This window comes from Heteronotia binoei, chromosome 4, assembly GCF_032191835.1.
Source record: "Heteronotia binoei isolate CCM8104 ecotype False Entrance Well chromosome 4, APGP_CSIRO_Hbin_v1, whole genome shotgun sequence".
Taxonomy (NCBI): Eukaryota; Metazoa; Chordata; class Lepidosauria; order Squamata; family Gekkonidae; genus Heteronotia; species Heteronotia binoei.
The window spans coordinates 84,251,365-84,275,062 of NC_083226.1; the positions used below are offsets into that span (position 1 = coordinate 84,251,365).

The window sequence follows — 23,698 nt, forward strand, 5'->3', positions numbered from 1 at the left end:
AATATATATAGTAATGTAATAGCTTAAAGCAGTATTTTTCACTCTGTGATCTATTCCTATTACATATTCCATGTCTTCCTGATATCTTTCCTTAGCTCAGCAGGCCAGTTCACACACACCTACTGTGCTATTTCTTTCTTCATCAGTCAGCTCCTACAATTTCCTCAACTTGTGTTCATTACATATTACTGATGGGAAGTGCTCTGTGTAAAGGACACACAAACTTTCTTCACAGTATCTAAAGTATTGTTAAAAAGGTAATTCCCTGTGCAAGTACCAGTCGTTTCCAACTCTGGAGTGATGTTGCTTTCATGACGTTTTCATGGCAGACTTTTTACAGGGTGGTTTGCCATTGCCTTCCCCAAACATTTACACTTTACCCCCAGCAAGCTGGGTACTCATTTTACCGACCTCGGAAGGCTGAGTCAACCATGAGCCAGCTAGCTGAACCCAGCTTCTGCCAGGATAGAACGCAGCTCGTGAGTATTGGTAGCAACATTTAATTAAAAAAAAATGGGGGGGGGGTAGTCAACAGCCAATGTGGTATAATGCCATACTAGGATCTGGGAGATCCATGTTCAAATCCCCACTCTGCCATGGAAGCTGGCTAGGTGACTTGGGCCAGTCACAGACTCTCAACCAATGTTCCCTCTAAACTGAGTTAGCACGAGCTAGCTTACAGATTTTTAGCCTCCAGCTCAAACATTTTTGTCTTAGCTCAAGCAGAATGATCCCAGAGCACACTAATTTATGCAGTAGCTCACAACTTTAATGCCAGTAGTTCACAATGTAGAAGTTTTGCTCACAAGACTCTGCAGTTTACAAGGAACATTTGAGGATCTCAATCTAACCTGTTGCGAAGAAAAATGGAATAACATAAGCCACTTTTATTCCTCTTTGGGGAGAAAGGTGTGGCACAAATGAAGTAAATAAATAAAAATGGGCATTTACTTCCTATTAATTAAGCAGAAGTACAGAAGTTTATGGTAAACATTAAAAAAAGAATGTGTTTTGGAATGGGGCGGATGGACAACTTTTTTTTTTAAACTGAACTGTATTGATATTATCTCAAATCTAAAAGCCCCTCCCCCTGTTTGTAAAGTTCCCAAACTGCTTCTTGATCTTGGGATATTTCAAAGAGCAATTTGAGAGTCTGGACAATGCACATGCATACCTCTGGATCCTGGCTATGGTTATGAACAGATACAGGCAAGCAAGATCTAGGGCTTGTACTTACCAACCATAACTGATGTATAACTTTGTGCAGGATCAAATGGACATCTTCCTTTACCATCTTCATTTCTACCCCCAAGTTCAAATGATAACAGATTCTACAAAACAATGGAACCATATATTTCACTGTACATTTCAAAATATAAAACAGCCACCATCCAGCACACAGCTGCAGACACTGGAACCTTTCTGATTTAAGTACATGCATACCTCTTACACAGGACAAATTCATGCAGCCACTTTCAACTTGTTTTTCACCTGCTGAAGTCAACTTTGTAAAACAGATGTAATTGTTTCAACATGTTTCCAGATTTTGATTTACTACACTCCTGCACATTTTCGAGAAATGACTTGCACAATGATAGGGTGAAATGCAACCTTAAGACATGTTGAAGCAATTGATATGGCTAGCTCAGAACATAGCAACCCATTAGAAATTCAGAATTAGCCAGTGTCCTTAATTGTGCCTATGCTATACAAATAACAGCAAAATACAAAGATTGTGATCCAGGTGAAAACTATAACAATTCAGGCAGAGGAAACTAAGCACTTAGTGCTTCTACAGAAATGAGTAAGAAACCCAAATGTTTAATTATGATTGGATCAAACAGCATTTTTCAAAATTAAATAATTCAATTGTAATTTAATTTAATTTTTAGATTTATATCCCACCCTATCCTGCAAGCGGGCTCAGGGTGGCTTACAACAATAAAACAACAAAGTTAAAATAATATCATAAAAACAGACATTACAAAACAGGAGCAGCACAGTAAACAATCTTACAGACATAGGTGGTAGACAGCATGTGGCTGATAGCTAATAGCATAACATAACACCATAATGGTGAAATGCTGGGAGAAGTGATGACTTTCAAAGGACACCTGCTAGATTAATTAAAAGCTTGGTGGAAGAGGCCCTGCGAAACCTTGATAAGTCCCACAGGGCCCGGATCCAGTGGGAGCTCATTCCACCAGGTAGGGGCGTGGACCAAAAAGGCCCTGGCCCTCATTGGGGCCAGCTGGACAGCCTTAGAACCAGGGACTATGAGAAGATGTTAAGCAGCAGACCTCAGAGCCCGGGCGGGAGGGGTTCATATGGGGAGAGGTGGTCCCAAAGATATGCAGGCCTCTGACTGTATAGGGCCTTAAAGGTAAGGACCAACACTTTGAACCGGATCCAGTACTTGAGGTAGCCAGTGCTGTTCGCACAGCACCAGATACATCCGCGCCTGCATAGGCCTCGATGCCAACAACTGAGCTGCTGCGTTCTGCACCCGCTGGAGTTTCTGGAGCAAGGTCAAGGGCAGCCTCACATAGAGAGAGTTACAATAGTCTAATCTGGAGGTGACTGTTGCATGAATCACTGTGGCTAGATCATGGGAGGTAAGGTAGGGGACCAACTGCCGGGCCCACCTCAGATAGAAAAAGGCTGCCCTTGAAGTGGCAGTGACCTGTGCCTCCATAGATAAAGAGGCATCCAGGAACACCTCCCGGCTCTTCAGCTCTGTTGATGGATGCAATTGGGTGCCATTGAAGGATGGGAGCCTGATCCCACTCCCCACCCTCTTCTGACCTAGACAAAGGACTTCCATCTTTGATGGATTCAGTTTTTCTCAGTCCCATTACATTATTGCATGAATAAATACAAACATCTAACAAAGGACCATAGCAAATCATTAGATTATGTAGAATAAATACACATTACCATATTTTATACTGTTTTAGGTTTTGAATTTTATCTTGGAATGTTGTTTCTGATTTTGATGCTTTACAATCCTATGATGACTAGTTTTGTATATTTACAAAATGTTTATGCTAATTGTTGGAATTTTGGCTTAAGACCTTTGGTCAAATGAGCTAATAAAATGATTGATTGAGAAAAAACACATCAATGTCTGTAAGTAGGGGTGTACGCTAAGTATAAACCGAACCAAAAAATACCTGATCAATACCTTAATAGTAGTTATTGGGTATTTTCTCAATTGATCACCAAGGGAGCTCATGATTTGATTACACAAAAAATAGCTCCCTACCACCAAATCCCAAAAATATTCAGGATTTTTGGGACCATTGGATAGCTGAAGTTCTGGGTGAACTTGCCTCTTCAGGATGTCATTTAAAGGGACCCTGTGCCCTTTAAATGCCTTTGGAGATCACTCCCAGCTTGCAAAAAGCATATAAAGGGTCAGCAATCCCTTTAAATGATTTTCCCTCCTCCATTGGAAACAATAATGGATGGGGACAGCTCTGTTGGGCATTCTGATTTAAACCAGACTGCCCAGCAGAGCCCCAGCCAAGATTGTGGGGAGAACTCACAGGGTCAGCTCCTGGATGGGCTCTATTGGGCAGTCTGGTCTAAAGCCCCAGCTGAGCCTTTGAGAAGAACCCTAGCTGGGCTGGCTCCTCCAACCCAGGATCAGACAGGGCACCAAGGCGTGGTAGGAGGCATGGAAGGGGAAAAGGGCATTTAGGTGAACTCCGAAGCGGCGAGTTCATCCAGAAGTAGGTGAACACACAGCTTTGGAGTTCACTCGCAAAGCAGCATGCAAAAGACATTTAAAGGGAGTTCTCTTTAAATGCTTTTCTCCCCCCATGCCTTTTTCAAGCTGCACAATGAGTGAATTCTGAAGTAGCGAACTCACCACTTCAGAGTTCATTTACAGCTTACAAAAAGCATTTAAAGGGATACTTTCTTCTGGGGTGGACCTCCTGAACCAATCTTTTTGAAACCAGGTGCAAATGCTGCAAATTTGGTGCCTCTACCTCAAAAAAAAGCCCCTCAGAGCCCCAGATACCTCTAGATCAATTCTCCAGTATACCCTAGGGGGATCATTATTGGAGCTATGAAAAAATGGCAATTCTGAATATTTCCTGAATCCCAATACGATACCAATACTGGGATTCAGGAATATTGGGACTGATTGCTTCCTACTAAATGACAACTGATATCACAAGAGCTGTTGCCAAATTCTTGGCTGAAATTGTCAAAAATTATTTTAATCAGGTTTCATTGTGATTCTTAACCTTATTTTAGCCTTTTATGCTTTGAACTGAGAAATACCATTTTTTTGCACACCCCTAGACTGTAGTCCCCCCCATCCCCATTTTGAGTTCAGCTATTCCCCCAACGTGCATACATGCACTATATGCACACATGCTAGTGGGGTCATTTCCAGAAACATACAAGGATTTCACATTGTGGAACTCAGGTTAGAAATCCCTATTTAAATGCCTAACTGGAAGGAAGAGAAAAAAGAAAAGCATGACAAGTTAGGCAGCAAAAGCGAAAATGATGCCTGAACAGGAAATTCAGGAGGGAGAGACAGACATCTGATACGGAACAAAGAAATGGAATGTGCAATAAATAAAGTAAATGAAGCAGTTTGCATGATAGACAATGAGATAGGTGATGATATCTTTAAAAAAATTTTGAGAACCAGGACACACTCCTGGAAAATGAAGATGTCAACAAGTCAACATACCTCTGGGCAGATTTAAGCAGTATAATCCTACTTGCCAGAATAATCCAATCTAATAGTAGATACACCATTGAAAGGGTAAAATCATAATAAAGCAACTGAGAAGTTAGTAATACATAAATAAAGGATTCAACAGCTGCGAGGGCATGGCAAAAAGAGGAGAATTTCTGGCAATGTTCTGGAAATGATGACAGACAGACTTACAGATAAGAGAGACAAGCAAGGTCACAGTCTAACATCAAGAATTCTGTCCCTGAGAACAAAGTAAGATCCCAGAAAAGGAGAGCGATGATAAAGTCAAAGACATGGAAGACAGACAGGAAGTTTTTTAAGCACAGGGAGGACTTCATTCTGAGGCATTCAGTAGTATGAAGCTATGGAATAGTCAGGAGCTGACAGAGATAAGATAGACAGAGAAGGAATTCAGAGGGTTTAGGGGAAGGCATAAAGGGAAGCAAGCACAGGATGTTCACACAACATATATACAGGAGAACCACATCAACAAAATGAGATGGAAACAAAGTGCTCCCTGGTGATTGATTAATAAACTATAAAAGTACAGAAATACATACTTAAGCTGCACATGATTTTCTCGATGTCATCACCCAGTTCAGCACAGCCAGACTATTTCAAATGCTTTTGTAGCTATTCCAGAAATAAATTTCATTCTCAGACTTACCAGATAATCACAGATGGGCTGAAATGCATTTGTTCCACACACATAAAGGAAAGTATCATTCAGTTGTTGTAAGACACGAACATAGTTACGGCATTCTGTCTGTAAAACAGAAAAGATAAGGGAAGGAGAAAACAATAATTTTAATAAACTGCTTCCCTAGTATTTATTATAAAGAAGTAGCTACGTCTGCGGCTTCAAGGTCATGCACTTTTGTGCAGAAGTTACTATCATACAACACATTCAGAATTTGGAAGCTTTTCTGTTCACTCACCAAGAAATGCAAACACAATATAAAAAGAAGCAGCATGAAGTGATAATACTTAAGACTGGACTTCCCTCTATAATATAAGCTCTCATGTTATTTGTATTATTTGTAGGTACAGAATTGCTGAATAATCCAACATTCTTACTAGGCTCCATAAACCACATAGTTTGATCACAGATTATTATATATCACTTACTGTCTAGTTTATTTAATATGCTTTTATAGGATAAGAGAAAAATCTTTAAGTGATCCCTCTGATCTAAGTATTACAATCCCAAGATGGACAGCAAATTTCCTAAGCATAATTACTGTTCAAAGAACTGCTTTGTTGATGGGTTTCCCACAACCTTTAAACAGCATTTAGAGCAGGGGTGTCAAACTCATTTGTTATGAGGGCTGGATCTGACATAAATGAGACCTTGTTGGGCCGAGCCATGTCAGGCCGGGCTGTCTGTGTACCTATATAAGATAAGGTAGCAGATATATCAACTTTATAAAGGACACACAGACAAAGATTTTTTTTTTAAAAAAAACTTAAAATAAAACCTGCTTAAAACATTAGCAGTTGTTACTCTTAAAGGTGATTTCCTTGTATCTCTCCTAAGGGATTCAGGGAACTGGGCAAAGGAAGCTCTGTTTCTTTCCTTCCTTCCCCAGGGAATGAGGAGGGGGAGGAACTTCAGCCAATAGAAGGAAGAGAGGCTTGGCTCAGTAGCTCTGCTGTGCAACTGAGAGAGCCTGACAAAGCAAGCTCTCTCTTCCCACTTCCTGCCCAAGGGACGAGCCTGTCATGGGTGCTGGGGACCCTTCAGAAGAAGCTGAGCCTGCAGAAGAAACTGTGCCCCTGCCACCTGCACCAGTGCCCCTGCCTCCTGCTGGAGAAGATCCAAGCCCCCCTGCCTTGCCCTCTCGGGTGGCTCGTGTGCGTGACCGCCTTCGTCAGGACCTCAGGGATCGGAGGAGGGTGGCACGCTCACGAGCAAGACGCTCCCTGAGCCCTGAGTTTTGAAAGGATGCTGGCCCTTCTGGAGTGAGGATGCTTGAGTCTCAGCAGGATCCTGGTTGCCTCTCTGAGCCAGCAATTAGCCCAAATGGGCAACAGCCAGCAGAGGGCTATATAGCTGTGGGCTTTGGGAGGAGGCTTTGTGGAAGCAACTAGTCACTTACCTGATGTTCCAGCAGCCACTTCAGCTTTTGACTTTGGCTTCTGGACTCCCTGACTTTGGCTTTGACTTCTGGACCCCCTGACTTCGGCTTCTGAACCTCTGACCTGCGATACCTGGACTGCGATTTGGTTTTGGCGCCTTGGACCCTCTTTGCTCACCAGCTACAGACCTTGGACTGCCCCTGGACTTTGCCTGACCCAGCCTCAGCCCGTGACAGAGCCTCAGCCAATGGAGAAAATAGAGTCTTTGCTCTGTAGCTCCTGTGTGACTGACCAAGCCAGGCAAAGCAAGCTTTGATGCAGGAGGAAGCAAGAGAGACAGGGAAGAAAGCAGATGACAGCCAGTTGCTCGGGGGCCTGATAGGAGCCCTCCGAGCGCCTGATCCAGCCCCCGGGCCACATGTTTGACACCCCTGATTCACAGCATCAGTTAACATAAGGTGATCCAATTACTGTGAAGTCCACCAAATTTAAATCCTCCAGCAACCAATTCATAATCTAAGCAACATTTGTTGAATTGCTTCTTTTGCTATGTCTTTTCTCATCCTCCTCTAGATTGAGAGCCATTTAGCAATGGCAATCTCCTCATCTAAGTACTGCATGATAGCATGTATTGGATTAGTGTTTAGATAAAACTGCCCTGAGATAAAGTTAGGTTTGTCAAGTATCTAGAAAATCAGCTACCAGAGAATATTTGTGTTGTGGATCAAACCCTGATGTTGCACTATCTGAAAGGATAGTTTTAAAATCCCATTTGGTTGTTGGTATTAGAAAATTCTCAGATCCAAGAAGAGCTGACTCTCCCCTCTTGCCCAGATCCTCAAACATATTATAGCAAAAACCAAAGTCCTAAATGAGAAGAAAATGGGCAGAAACAGCAGCTTGCTTAATTGGCCCGCTCCCATATAGCTGCTTTTGAAAGAAAAAATAGATACATTGATTCATATTGTCTAACTCTACTCTGTGGTCAGTAATGAAATACATACATTTATTTTTTAAAGTATTTTATTCCTTTTCCTTGCAAATATTTAAAGATTGGACAAAGCTAGGTGTGAGAGTCCTTGAGTGCGATTCAAAGACAAGAGCCAAAAACCTGAAACCTGTGTTGATCAGGAACTGTGCATGACAAGTTTGTTTTGTTTGTTTAACTGGTAAAATATTCAGTATTTTTCTGTGATCTGCTTTGGGACTAAAAATGGCATACAAATTACATTAATAAATAAATAATCCCACTGAATGAACAGAGTGGCAGACATTTAACTAAGCATAACAGAAAAATTACACTTACCACTTGAATTCTTAATACTGCATTTCAAATTAAGAAAACCTACCTGTTTAGATTTGCCCTTTTCTGCACACTTTGTTTTTTTGTCTTCAGTGACTTTCCAAACCACCTGGGGGGGGGGGAGGAAGAAAAGCTACAAATCAAAAGGTCTCCTTGTTGTTACCAAAAACAGCAATTAATACATTACAAGACCTCTCTGAAGTAAATGCAGGGTAAGATGCAAAACAGCTCCTACTCATTTCCCCTCTTAAGAAAGAAAATTTCTAAAACGCATATACTTTTGGTCAGTACCTGCTAAACTAATACAAAAGATAAAATAAATGACTTTATATCATTCATTGTATTTCCTCCTTTGATTTTGGCTGTGGTCAGACAAGCAGTTTGATCAAATGTGATTGCTGTTCCCTTCCGGATTTAAAGTGCATGATCAGACAGCAATGTCTGCCTCCCATTCCCCAACCCTCAGCACTGCATTCTGACCAGTCTTCAAACTGGAGTTATTGACATCAGGGGAAATCCGGTCTTTACAGACGTCAGCACTTCCACCCCATATTTCCAGCTGTCTGAACTCCCCTGTTGCATAGTCAACTCATTTGGGAATTCTGAACCTTCCGTTCCATTTTTGCCTTTAAAAAAAAATCAGTGATGTTCATGTAAGCAGATCTTTACCCCAGGGTTTTGAACTACGACTTGTACATTTCTTGCACTCAGACGCTGTCACGGTTGGGAGCCCTGGGTGGAGTAGTTTTTGAGTGACAAATCCCTCCCCACAACTCCTCTCTCCTATTACTTGAGGTTGGAAAGTCATGAAAATATTACCTAGTCAGGATCCCTTATTAATTAATTAATTGGGCTTCAGAGTTGCTGCTTGAGAGAATAAATGTACTGAAGTCAATCGGGCTATTCCTGTAAATCTGCATGATGCTTACACTCCCCTCCCCCCATGTATTTTAAGAATGAGACACACTGAAGGAGCCTGAAAAGCCACAGTACTTGGCAGAGGAATCATGGAACTGTCAAAAAGGAACTAGTGCTTCAGCTATGCGCTTATGCACATGTGTGAAAGAAAAGAAAAAAGGATGCCACCCATCCAGCCACTCTGTGGTTGACATGCAGGAATAATCTGACTGATCCACCATAGGGTGAGTGCATAATGAAGCCAGTTCAGGGTGGGATGTCTGATCAAAACTCCCCATTACAAAATAAAACAATGTAATTAGAGGCATGGCCTGACTGAACCAAGTCTGTTGACTGGCCACAGCCTTTGTTACACTTTGGAACCTAAAGACAAAATGGGTTAAGCTTGCCCTTCTGTCCTGACAGTCATTTCTCAATATAAGTAACAAAAAAGCAAACACATATAAGATTGCCATGCCAGGTTTATCATCTCATGGTGTTTTACCTCCTATTCAGACTGTCTCTGTGACATGCAGCTCTAATTGAGTTGGCTTGTGAGAAGGGTGGGATATAAATCCAACAAATAAAATAAAAATAAAGTATTTTCAATACACTTTCTTGGGTTACAGTGAATTTCCATTGAACTCAGAAAGCTTTACTTCTGAGTACTATTTTAGGATTGGCGTGTTGGTCAAGGACACAGTCAGGAGAATGAATATGATGTTTTAAAACAAATCATGCTTACCTCTTGCTTTTTTTCAGAAATGTTTAATGAACTTAGCGCAAAAATTACTTCTCTAGCTCCCACATATAAAATGTCTTTGTCTTCACTTAGTAATAAAGTTGAGTAGTTAAACGTTTCTGGCTCTTGAAAATGTACTAAATGTATTTCTGTTAAAACACAATAATTTCAGGATACATTTTAATTCAAACAAAGATTACCTCTATGATTGTCTAATTTATCACACTGTCAAGACAATTTATTCTAATCTTTTTAAAGCAACACAATCTTGTTACTATAGACTAGAAGGAGGCTTTAGGAATGAAGTAGAATATCCCATTAGCAGAATTAACCATACTTAAAACCATATTTTCACAATGCTTGAACAGGGTGAATGGGATGGAATTTGCTACCTGCATGTGGATATACAACCCAAAAAGTTGCAAGCTACTCTCACCTGGAGTTATACGGATTTTTGGATTAGGAACACCTTCAATTTAAAATTATATTTGATGCTCCTGATGTATTCCAAAAATGAAGAGGGACTTATGCATTTTTCCTATTATTACTATTATTTGCTATGTATTAAAGTTTGGTTAATTTGATATAAGTAAATCTATTATTATTTATTTTGTTATTAGGCCTGAAATGCAATGGTGTGTAGACAGAAAGAACAGCTGGGGGCAAAAGACAGATCTTACAATAACCTCCAACACAGAAAAGCAAGTGATTACATAAGTAAATTTTTCCAGCTAAAAGTAAACTTATAGAAGTATAATGTTCATCAGCTGTTCAGGGAGGGAAAAACCCATGGAACAACTTAATGATATATCCAACAATTGGATATAGTTCTTTGCTTTTCTATTTTATTTCTTTTCTTCCTTTAATAACTACAACAGCCTGAATAAACTTTTAAATTAAGTTCCACTGAACTCTCTTTTCATTCTGTAGACATAAAATGCTTACAATTGTCTTATAAGAGAGTCAACCTGAACACCCTAGTCCAAGACTAAAAAACAAAACAAAAATCAGTTTAAAGAATAGAATAGAATCTAAAATCTCCCAGTTGCCTTGAACCTGGAAATAAATCCCTAAATTAAAGGTTTTCATAAATCATACCAGTGAAGAACTGAACTACTACATAATCACAGTCATCTTTACTTGACGTTATTGTGCTTACCTTTGTGGTCCCAAGTGATCCGGGGCACTGGACCAAATGCTATTGTCATTCCAATAAATAAACTCACAATGGTGTACAGCAAAACAGCCATATTAAGTGTCCTTGTTCTGTGAAAGTAGATAGGGAACTTCAGAAGCAAATGTTCATTGGATGGGAAAATGCCTATTGAGTTCAGAGAGTTTCTGAAAATACCAACATTGTCAAACAATGAATGCGAAGCAGATGTCTTGCAAGGAAGTTTCCAAATTTATACTATTGGACAGGTCACTTCCCTCAGTGACCATATGTTCACCACGGTACTGAACAGCTAGGACTTTCAGAATGAACCTCTGCGCCACTTTTGTTTCTTGAGCACATTCTTCTGCTAAGTTAGGATGCTATAAAAACCTGCCAGGAACAAGAGCAGCAATAAGAAGAAGGAAGTGGTCAAATGCTAAAGACCTATGGTTTTAAGTCTTTTCATGATTTTATGAAAGGAAACAGCAAATTTCCAGCATAAACTATTAAGAGTGTTAACTTTCATATATTTACAAACAAGCATTTACAGAAACAAAATCAAGATGCTGCATTGTTAAAATTCAAGGTGCATTTTAATATTTTAGTAAAAGGGAAAAATAATAAGCACAGTTTTGGCACTGAGGTATTTTGTTGTCTAGATGCTTTTTTTTTAAAGGAACTCAGTGCATCCCTACTTCTTTTTTAACTGAGTTTCCAGCCCATGTGTTTGCAGAAATAAAACTCTACCCAGAACTGGTAAAATATCTAGAATCTTAAATATACTCAAGGTTGTCAGCTTCCTGAAGAAAGAAAAATGGCCTGCCCTCCTAATAGAGATGTAATTGGATGTTATTTACCTTCTTGCCATGAAAGCTTCTGATGCCAGTTTCTACACATGAATTACATGGATAGGACATTTTTCTCCAGGCCTGTTGGCAACTATTGTTGCAGAGCATTAATTTCCTCTTATATAACTCAACACGAGTTACAGAAGGTGTTGTATCTCTATGTTCTTTTTGATCATGTTGCAGCATGACAGTAAAATGATATATTGGAATCTCATCTTGCAATCTAATAATTAAATGTGGCCAAAACTGCAGATAGCTAAATCTATGGATCATGGGCACATTGAATGTAAACAGATAGTTCTGCAAACTTTAAAAAAAACCCCAAATATTGGGAAACTTAAATCTCCCTCCAAATTAAAGAGCGCTATCTGTGCATGCACAGACAATGGACTTTCCTTCTACAGAGCTGCTGGTGGTGATGATGTCCAAGAGCTGCTCCAGACAGAGTGGCTTCTGGACACCACTGTTGTGGTGGTGGATTGTGGTCCAGGGGTGGCTGCAGAGACATGGAGCTGTGCTGGGTTTGGTGATGGGGGGAGGAGAATGAGACTACTTCCATGAGTCTTGTGGGCCCTCACTTGTCCTACATCTGATGCTGAACCTGGTGCCCCCGTAGATCAAAAGACCCAGAGAATGGGGCCAGGTTCAAATAGGGGGCATTTTTCTGGAAAACTGAGGTGCCTCCCACATTTGCAGAAACATGTGAACCTCTCCACGAATGGAGATGGCTTATATCTCCCTTTCAGAGGAACACTGCTTGTACTTGCACAGACAATGCAAATTGACCATGAGTGGAAAGAGAAGGTAGGGAGGAGCCAGCCAAATGGAGCCACTTGAGAACGCACCCCTAACACCAACTTGCTCCTGCCCCACTCCTCTGCAAGCAAGCAGGACAGAAGGATCATGAGTCACTGCTGCCTCAATGATGCCAGCCCTGCCACGGCCTTCTCTTTTTTGCAGGTGGGGAAGGAGGAGTAGGAGCTGCCCTGCCCTCCACCTCTGTTCACCCCATCCACTCACTGCCTTACCTCTGCAGCAATGATGTACATAAGACACCAGAGTCCTGCCATGTGAGCCAGGCAAATGGGGAGAAGTAGCAGGAGGAGTGGTCACACTATAAGCTGATAGGCTGGCCAATGTGTGGCTGGGCTAGCAGGAGAGCAGGGGGGAGGATGGGATTCCCTCTTCTGTGAGTTTTGCAGGTTCCCAGGTCATTTTTATCCTATTGTAGCTAAAAAGGTCCATGAGAGGCCGAAGTGAGAGAATACAAGCCTCTCATCCATTTGTTAAACGGATGCTACAAATTTTACTGTAAACATGTTTGACTGTCAAACTTACTGTGACAGGAGATACTCGCCAGATATGAACAGATCACATGATCAGTTTGGTTTGTTCTTAGCAGAAGCAACACCTGCTTAACCAGTTTTCCCAAAACTATGCACATGAAATGATGTTGCCAATTCAAACTTATCAGTGCCCATTAGCATCACTGAAGGATACTGACACACAGCATTTATTGATGACTGATTTATATGTTTATGAGTGATTTGGCTTCTGAGTGGAGACGTCATGCACAAGGATGGGAGGTAACTGAACTCCATCAGACTATGTGAAATCACACATGCATTAAAAGGCGACTGAAAATAGTGAAACTCCCACCTCCATGAGCACCCACGAACAGATTGTAGACCTATCAAACTGATCACCAAAAAAAAAAAATCAGGTTTCTGCTGGCAATTGACAAACAGAAAGAAAGTTGAACTAGAAGGTGTTGAAGCACCCCTACTTCTGTCCCTACCTCCGCTTCTGCACAAGAACTTCTAGAGGGCCTCACTGGAAATCAGGTCCATCTAATCTCATACTGATTCTACAGTCACTGTTGCTCTGCCCCTGTGCGCTTCTGCTTTCCTCAAATCCAGCAACTGATTCCCCACCAGTTGCTGTGTGGGTGCATTTTGACCCACAGCTCCCTCCAATTCTTCCCGTGCCTTCCCAATCTCTAAAAAATAAGATTGGGGAGGCAAGGGGAGAACTGCAGGGAGCCTCGGGTCAAAATGTGCCAGTGCAGCAACTGGTGGGGAATCAATTGCTTAATCCACTGAAAGCAGAAGCCCAGGTGTGGAGCAACAGCGACTGTGGAATCAGTCCCACTCCCTAATATCCAATCTTGTCCAGCCAGATGCCTCAGTAGGCCCCTAAGCAGGACATGAAATCAAAAGCCACAACAGGACTATGGAAATGGAATCACCCCTCTCCTCCACGTTAGTCCAACCTCTTCAGATCTCAGAAGCTAAACAGGGTAGAACCTGGTCAGTATTTGGGCAGGAAATCATCAAGGAATACCAGGGTTGCTGTACAGAGGTAGTCAATGGCAAACCACCTGTTAAATCTCTTGCCTTGAAACCCCTGAGACCTCACCAAAAACTGACTGCAACTTCACGGGGGGTGGGGGGGATAATGGGCAACTGTGTGACACAGAGTGTTGGACTTGATGGGCCGTTGGCCTGATCCAACATGGCTTCTCTTATGTTCTTATGTTAATAAACATTCATTTCACTAGCTTCAGTCCATCCAGACACCCACTCCATATTCTAGCTTTTGCATCTAGTCCACTACAATATCTCCAACTCTTGATGCAGTATAGCACTGAGTCTGCAGAAAGACAGGTTGCTTACCTGTAACTGTAGATCTTCGAGTGGTCATCTGCGCATTCACACTCATGGGATATAGTGCCTGCGCCGATCCCCCGAATCGGTACCTAAAAAGCCCGGGATTCTTTCACGCTCGGCACCAGTGGGTATGCGCAGGCGTCCCAGCACGCATGCCCACCGACGCCAGTGCGCGGATCCCGCCAGTTCCTTCTTGACCGCTGGAAGCCCCCTAAAATACGAAGACCATCAGCAGTGGGGAAGGAGGGCGGGTAGTGTGAATGCACAGATGACCACTCGAAGATCTACAGTTACAGGTAAGCAACCTGTCTATCTTCTTCGTGGTCTCTGTGCTTCACACTCATGGGAGATTAGCAAGCAAGACATACCTGGAGGCGGGAAGACGGTCAACCAGAAGAGACCGCTTGCAGCACCGCAGCTCCCAGACAAGTCCTCTGCTAAGCATGCACATCCAGAGCGTAGTGCTTCATGAAAGCATGCAGAGAGGACCAGGTGGCAGCCTTGCACATGGCTGTCAGGGAAACGCCTTTCAGGAACGCCACCAATGTCGCCATCGCACTAGTAGAGTGTCCACGAATGGGCCCAGGTAACGGCTTCTTGGTCAACAAGTAGCACAGTTTAATAGTCTCAGTGAGCTGTTGAGATGAGATTCTGGAGCCCAACTTAGGAGCAGCATAAGAAACAAAAAGATGCTGGTCCTGGCAAAAACTCTTAGAACGACTCAAATAAAACAATAAAGTAATCTTAACATCCAAAGCATATCCAAACACCTACGTTCCTCATCCGAGGAAGGCTTAGGATAAAATGTGGGTGACCAAACTTCTAACTTAAGAGGAAACTGGGAAACCACCTTGGGAAGAAAAGAAACATCAGGAGCCAATGACACTCCAGACTCCTGAAAAACGAGATATGGATAGTCACAACGCATAGCCATGAGCTCCCCTGCACGGCATGCTGATGTGATTGCTACCAAAAAAGCAGTCTTCCAGGACAGAAGCTGTAAAGAACATGTGGCCATAGGCTCGAAGGGATGCCGAGTCAACCTGTCCAAAACTAAAGTCAAGACCCACAGCTGTGGGGGTGACCTTGATGGAGGATGCAATCTGAGCAGACCTTTTAGAAACCTCTTAGAATGAGGGTGCGCAAAAACTGAATGCCCCTCAACAGGCTTGTGGTACACTGATATCGCTGCTAAATAAACTTTAACTGACGAAAAAGCAAGGCCAGCACCCACCAGAGATAACAAAAAATCAAAAATCACTGATAGCCCCACCCGTTGGGGTGAGACTGTAGGCTCAGTTAAGAACTGAAGAAACTTCCGCCACTTCCTATCATAGGAAGCACGAGTAGACAACTTCCTACTATTTAGGAAGATGTGCTGGACTCTGCTGGAGAATCCACAGGGTCAATGAACCATGCTGTCAGCTTCAGGTGAGGCACGTTGTGATGGAATACATGTCCGTCCTGGGCTGACAGAAGGTCCAGTTCCGCTGGAAACTGATAGAAAACCCCCTCGCTAGTTGAAGCAAGATCGGGAACCAGTTCTGTCGAGGTGTCACTAGGATGCAGCATGGCCTTTCTCTTGCAATTTTGTTGACAACTCTTGTCAGCAATGGCAGAGGCAGAAACAGGTACAGGAACCAATCGTTCCACGGGAACATCAGGCCATCTCCCAATGACTCTGGATCCGTGCCGCCCCTGGAACAAAACAGAGGGCACTTCCAGTTCCTGGCTGTGGCAAACACAGCCACCTGAGGATACCCCCAGAGCTGAAACACAGTTTGAAGGAAGCGCCACTGTATTTCCCACTCATGCAGAGATGCTGCTCCTCTGCTCAACGAGTGCAGATTGACCACCCCTGGAAGGTGTGCAGCCCTTACAAAGATGTCGTGCTCCAAGCACTCCATCCACAGCTCTAGTGCTAGCGCACAGAGTTGTCGAGAGACTGTCCTGCCCTGCCTGTTGATATAACACAAAGCTGTAGTGCTGTTCGTCAAAAGGGCCACCACCTTCCCCGCCACTATGGGACGGAAAGACCGAAGGGTGAAATGAATTGCCAACAGTTCCAGATAGTTTATGTGGCAATGAGTAAATTGAGGAGGCCAAGGACCCCTCACACACAGAGTCCATGTGAGCACTCCAGCCCCACAAAGACACATCTGTGGTGATGGTCACTGTTGTTGCAGGTAGGTAGAAGGGAGTTCCCTGACAAATATTGTCTCTGGATTTCCACCATTGAAGGGTCTGGAGGGTCAAGGATGGAATCATAAACCTCTTCCAAGGTGAGCCCCGTAAAGGCCGAAACTGTCTGAGAAACCACAGTTGCAAACAGCAGCACGCTTGTAGTCACCGCCATCAGCCCCAGCATCCGCTGCAGCTGTTGTGCTGTGCCCCATTTCCAACTCTGGAAAAGATTGAAGAGATTGATGATGTCCATCGCTCTCTGCTGAGGCAGAAAGGCGCGGTGAAGGTTTGTGTCCAGCAAAGCCCCTATGAACTGAACTGTCCATGATGGAGTAAGATGAGACTTTTCAATGTTGACGTGCAGACCTAAGGTGTGAAGAAGATGAAGAGTGATGGTAATATGGCTGGACAGACTTTCTTTTGACTCTGCCACAAGAAGCCAATCGTCGATGTATGGAAAGACGACTATACCTTGAAGGTGGAGATGTGCGGCCACAACACTCATCATCTTGGTGAACACCCAAGGTGCAGTGGACAGACCAAATGGAAGGGCTTTGTACTGGAAACGGTTGGAACCTACTGCAAAACGAAGGAAATGCCTGTACGCAGGATGGATGCTGATGTGGAAGCAGACATTCTTGAGATCCAACGTTGCCATCCAGTCCCCTTGGTTGATGAGGGGAAGGATTGTTTGCAGAATGGACATTCTGAATTTCTGGTACACGATAAACTTGTTCAGATTCCGAAGGTTCATAATTGGTCTCAATCCCCCATCCCGTTTGGGAACCAGGAAATAACGGGAGTAGAAACCACCACCCCAGACTACCACCGAGTTGGGTTTGGGGTGCGCAAACAGAAACTCAGCACCAGCCTCCTGACTCGATACATATGATCCAATCTTCTAGAAGAAATAGGGGTGGACGCTGGCTTCGCCCAAGGCTCCTTCACTGCCTGCAGGATGACTTTTGTTACAGGCAATGCCACAGCCGTCGATGTGTCCCACTGCATAATATCGAAGACTGTGTCATCGACTACTGGCTGCGGTTGCATCACTGTGAGGGAGAGGGAGTGTGCCATCCGCTTCACCAGGTCCCCATACGACTTCAGATCTTCCAATGGTGAAATGGGAAGGTACCTCAGCGATATGCGACTCTGTGAAGGTTCCACCGCTCTGTCCGGGTCATCGGTACCGGCCTCAGAGTCCGATGATGAGGAGTCCCTTCTTACCGAGTGCTTGGAGAGTATCGGGGTCGAAGCTTGCTCGGGTGACTGCAGAGATACCAACGATTGAGCTTGGACATCTTCCACCCTCTCTCTTCATCTCTTGGGAGGGAACGACACCGATGCCGATGCTCGCTGCCTAGAGTGATGCGAAACTCTGGAGAGATGAGAGACCTCCAACTGCTGATCCCACTCAGGAAAGGCACGTGGAGGATACCATTGGTATGGTGGGTACGGGTAACCATAAGGAGAAGGCCACTGACGTTGATCCCATGGTGGAAGCGTCGGGAAGTGTCGAACCATCGTCGTTGGCTCTAGCTCTCTCCAAACCGTAGTCAATGCAGGTGCCAGAGGTTTGTTCGGTACCGAAGCCTTGATCTCCGAGATCGAAACACTGTCGCTATGATGGAGCAATCCCGATGAGTGGGTGCGCTGGGTCAGGTCTACCTCATGCTCCGATCCTGACTGGTGGAGCTGCTTCGACTCTCTGCCTCTCGATGCCAAAGGACTCCTCGGACGTGGAGACGCCAGGATCTTTCGGGGTGGAGCAGCTTGAGTTGCTCCCGAGAAAGCGAAGGAGTGTCTGGTCTTTCTCTTCTCCTTTGACTTCGATTTCTTCGGTAGGGACAATTGGGTCCCCGAATCGTCCCTACACTTCTTGGCTGGAGTCACCACTGACCCTTCAGAGGGTCATTTAGTGGGTTGGCCTCGCTCGGTCGGCAAATCGGTCTGCACCAATGATGGATCCACTGATGTAACCGTTGGGGCCGATGCAGCCTCTTCCATCAGTACTGACAGGCCCGTTGCCATTTTTGGCGGACAAAGAGCCAATTCCACAAGGGCCGCAGATAGTCTCACTGCACAGTTTTTGCGGGTTTGCTTAGAGAAGGCTAAGCAGTGCAGGCATGAATCAACTCGGTTTCCCTCGCCCAGACACAATAAGCAGAGGGAGTGACCGTCAGAAGGTGCGATCTTCTTACCACACGAGTGGCACCTCTTTAAAAACTCCCAACGCCTTTCCATAGGCGTCAAAGAAAAACCACACAGAAGAATTTCTGAGGGAAAAAGGGGGGGGGGACAAAGCCCCGAGGGGAGGGGCACGGTCCAACAATTTTTTTAACAACAATAACTATCTTAACAACTAACTACACTAAGAAAACAACAAATGGGCTATATACAATAAGAAGAAACAAGCCAAAGGATTACTGTACTGACTGGAGAAATGAAAGGAGATCCTCTCAGCGCAGCGGTCAAAAAGGAACTGGCGGGATCCGCACGCTGGCGCCCATGGGCAAGCATGCTGGGACGCCCGCGCATGCCCACTGTTGCCAAGCGTGAAAAAATCCCGGGCTTTTTAGGTACCGATTTGGGGGATCGGTGCAGGCGCTATATCCCATGAGTGTGAAGCACAGAGACCACGAAGAAGATGTAGCCCTGATGCTACTTTACTGAAGTAATGGGTAGTCTCAGCAAGATGCAAGCAAAAAATGCTTTGCAGTTTTGCTTTCACAACTGAACATTTGGCTGTTAATTTCATCTTTTTGAATAAAAGCAAACTGGAGGACACAAATCAATAAATATCATTACCTTTTGATTCTGGCACTGTTCTCTGCGCGACATAGTTCTCCAACCACTTGAACATGCCAGAGGGGGCCCCAGATTGGGAGGGAAGTGCTCAGTTAGCTGTAGTGGTTAAGTGTTCAGACGCTTATCTAGGAGAACAGGGTTTGATTTCCCACTCCTCCACATGCACCTGCTGATGTGACCTTGAGTCAGTCAGAAGTTCTTGCAGAGCTGTTGCTCTCAAGAACAGTTTCTGTCAGAGCTCTCTCAGCTTCACCTACCTCACAGGGTGTCTGTTGTGGGGAGGGAAAGGGAAAGGAGATTGTAAGCTGCTCTAAGACACCTTCAGGTAGTGAAGGGCAGGACAGAAAACCAATCTCTTCTTCTTCCTGCCAAATCCCCAGGAGGGAGCCCAAAGAAGGAATAACCAGGCACTAGGTAACAGGAGACCAGAGGAAAAGCCTCAGGTTGAGAAAGGGGGTCAGGAGTCTATCCCTCCTGGCAGGAAGACCCTAAAAGGACAGCGGTGGCAGCAATACCCTAAGTGGCAGGAATAGCTCCCCCCAAGAGTGGGCAACCCAACAGAGGAAGCAGGCAGAACGCAGTCTGCAAGGCAAAGCAGGCTGGTTTTGCCACATAGTGAAATTCACTTCTATCAACTAATCTATGACAAAAATCAGGCTCCATGACAAAAATCAAGGCCATCCAGCAACTTGAACTTCATTCATTACTCTTTCTGAAGCTGGGTTAAGGAAAGCGAAGTATACAGATATATTATCCTTTCCCTTCCTGAAACTAGCTGTCAGATTGCTTCCTCCCCTCCCCCCCCCAAAACCAATTCTCTGCATTCTGATTCAATGATATCCTTTGGGAATGACTAAGTGGTAAAATGGAAACTATGTTGTAGATAGTCAGAGTGGCAGTACACAAAAATATATTGGATTTTTTCAAAAAGTGAAAGTTAGCTGAGATTAGGATTTCCTATTAATCAACTCCTCTCAAAATGAACACAATTCCCAACAGTTAAATGTACCATATTCTGTACCAAAAAGCCCTTTTAAAAATTCAGCATGGGCACAAAATGTTGCACATTAGTTAAATAGTCTTGTAAGACTTAATTCTGCCATTCTGTTCACCATTCAAAACAGAGATGCTTCCTAACTATTTCAGTCCCAAACACTGAGTCAGCTAAACTAAGTTATTGCATCTGCAAAAACATCTAGTTTCCTTCTTCTAGAAATTACATTCATATTTCATTTTCTGGACTCTGTGAAAGGTGGGCCAGCTGAAGATGGTGACCATGGCAACTGAGGCGCCCTGACATCAAGACAGATACTTAGCAATACCTTTCTATGATCTGCAATCTAAAGAGAGTTTATCATGCCTGTTCTGTACTGCACTGGAAGTGACATGTTGCATCAAGGCCTTTACCTGGACTAGCATCTATTGCATTTCATGGTATTTTTGCCCTTCATGAATACATTTAGTATTTGCTTTGTTTATATTCACCTTTCTCCCCAACAGGGAGCTGAAGCAGCTTATATCATTCTCCGGTTCATCCTCACAGAACCTCTATGAGACAAGTGGTCCAAGGTCATCCAGCAAGCTTCCATGGCAGAGTGGGGATCAAACTTGGGTCTTATAGATCCTAACCTGAAACTCTAATCACTACACCACCCTGGAATTTAGCTTAATTTGCTTTTTAACCAGCAGTTAAAATGAGGAAGATGTTCATTGAAGTGGGTACCTTGGAGCAGGGGAGGCTTAAAGGGTAAAAAAATTCTATCCAAAATTCAAGTCCCAATATTTTCTCCTGCTGACTTTTCTTTCTTTTGATCTCATCTGCACTGTTATTTTTTCTCTCTGCTTCACATTAGTTTGGCTTTGTGTCTCCTACTTAGTAGAATTTGCCCACTTTCCTTGGCTCTCTTTTACACCTATGTCTGGCTCTTTTACACCTATGCCTACATTGCAGTTTCCTCAAAATTTACATTATCCCTCCAAAAAATCTTCCTTAATTATTTTTCTCCTATTATTACTATCTTACGAATGTATATATTTAGGATATTTCTGTGCCACCTCATTAGAGCTGCCCTCCAGGTAACGTACAACTAAAACAATATAAAAATATAACCGTGTAAAAATAATCTATACAACAGAAGCAGTTCTAAAAAGCTGGTAAGATTAAACCTCTTTTTAAAAAGTGTTGTGGCCTGATACATAAAAGAAGATAAAGTATAGGCAGGCAAACCTCAAGGGGCAGGGACATTCCAGAGACCAAGTGCCACCACAGCAAACTCCTGGTCTCCATTCAGCACCTCTCACTTCTGAAAACAGAACAGAGAAAGGGCTTGAGAGGCAGATTTTAACTGGTGGACTGGATAGTATGGAAGGAAATAGTCGTTTAGCTACCCTGGCCCCAAGTCAGTTAGGCCTTGAAGCTAAGAAACAGCACAGCATGTTCAATTTTGCCTAGCACAGGAGTGGAATCAGTAACTAACTTGTGATAATAGCCTGGTTGCTAACATTTTGAACCAGCTATTTTCAAAGGTAGTCCCACCTAGAGCATGTTATAATAATCTGATGTGAGTAAAGCATGGCTCACCATGGCCAGATCATGCTTTCAAAAGAAAGTCTGCAGCTGACAAACCAGCCAGAATTGATATACTACTACTAAATGCCACATAGGGGAACTAAGCCTTCAACCCTAGGGGGATCCAGTAGCATCCCCAGGCTACTAACCTGCACCTTCAGAGGGAGTGCGACCTCCTCCTGGACAGACTGACTCCACACTCCCATGTTCTAGTGTCTCTTGAAGTGATGCTGAAACATTATTAACTTTACTTCCTTGATTTCACAGCTAAATGATTTCACTCTGATTTAAATTAATCTAATGAAAATTGATAGCTTTAAAAACACACACACACAAAAATGACTTCAAGGGATTTGGAGAATATAACTGTGCTTAAGACTGAACTGAAAGAGTGCTGAGCTCATAGACTGTGTAAGGGCAGAACTATACTTCATACAGTTCCATGATTGAGAGGAGAGGACTTGTGCATGTTAGGAGGGCAGAGGAGGGAGAAGGGGGAGGGTTAACATTTTTTAACCTTATAATGCCATGAAATTCACTGTTACCCTTTCTGGGAGAAAACTATGGGCACCTACAAATCTTTCTGACCTGGATAACTCAGGCTAGCTGTGCCGACAAGAGGCAAGGTTTTCCCTCCATTTCCCTTTCCCTTTATGAACTGAGCCACCCTAGTAATGTGTTTTCTTCTTTGCTGAAGAACTCCGGATGTCTCACGCTGTCACAGTATGATACTTTGGCTATCTGCTCAGCCCAGGCTAATTAGAGTTTCTTAAGCTATTCACAAAGAGCCCCATGGCACTGAGTGGTAAAGCTGCAGTACTGCAGTCCTAAGCTCTACTCACGATCTGAGTTCGATCCCGGTGGAAGCTGCGTTCAGGTAGCTGGCTCCAGGTTGACTCACCTTTCCATCCTTCCAAGGTCAGTAAAATGAGTACCCAGCTTGCTGGGGGAAAAGTGTAGATGACTGGGGAAGGCAATGGCAAACCACCCCGTAAAAAGTCTGCTGTGAAAGTGTGAAAGCAACATCACCCCAGAGTTGGAAACGACTGGTGCTTGGACAGGGGACTACCTTTACCTTTTTAAAGCTATTCACAGTTACTTCAATCTATATGTGGAGAGGCTTCTGTTCCAGTGTTTTTCCAAACAGTCCACAGCACACTTTCTTTGAGTATTCTCTGACACTTTTGGTTTCCAGAAGGCTGGTACACTCTTTCCAGTGCCCAAACTCCTTCTCTGGAAATACCAGTACTTATCCTGAGTTTTTAACTGACTCTTAAGTAGGGGTGTGCATTCGGTTCGGCTGAATCAAAGAAGCCACCAATTCACCCCTGATTCGGAAGTATATGGCACCGTACACTTCGAATCCAATTGGGACCCATTATACGGAGAGCCATATACGGCTCCCCGTATACTTCCGAATAGTATATACTTAAATATTCAGAAGTATACGGAAGTTCATGGAAAAGGTGGGAAAGGAGCTTCTGCAGCCTCAGGGGAGCTGCTTGCCTCCTTTCTCACCTTTGGAAGCCTTTTCCCACCTCTCTCATAGCCTCCCTGGGATCAGGGAGGGAGGGGGAGAGGAGATCCAGCAGCCAATCCAAAGCATGCATTTGCAAAATGCCTTGCAAATGCATGCTTTTCAGGGCTGTTGTGTAGCTGATGGCTGGGCTAATCCTCCAGCCATCAGCAACATTGTTGCTCTTCTGTTCTTTTGTTTACT

General features: G+C 43.7%; 1 protein-coding gene across 2 annotated transcripts in view; it reads right to left on the minus strand.

Annotated features, from left to right (window-relative positions):
• SEMA4D (semaphorin 4D) overlaps positions 1 to 23,698 on the minus strand; it is a 200,477-nt gene that overhangs the window by 43,469 nt on the left and 133,310 nt on the right. For both annotated transcript variants that reach the window (XM_060235490.1, XM_060235489.1), the window contains exons 3-7: positions 10,904 to 11,290; positions 9,748 to 9,893; positions 8,152 to 8,214; positions 5,391 to 5,489; positions 1,238 to 1,331 (exon numbers count right to left, since the gene is read on the minus strand). In XM_060235490.1, the coding sequence (XP_060091473.1) occupies positions 1,238 to 1,331; positions 5,391 to 5,489; positions 8,152 to 8,214; positions 9,748 to 9,893; positions 10,904 to 10,994 (493 nt within the window). In that variant the 5' untranslated portion in view covers positions 10,995 to 11,290. The remainder of the gene's footprint in view (positions 1 to 1,237; positions 1,332 to 5,390; positions 5,490 to 8,151; positions 8,215 to 9,747; positions 9,894 to 10,903; positions 11,291 to 23,698) is intronic.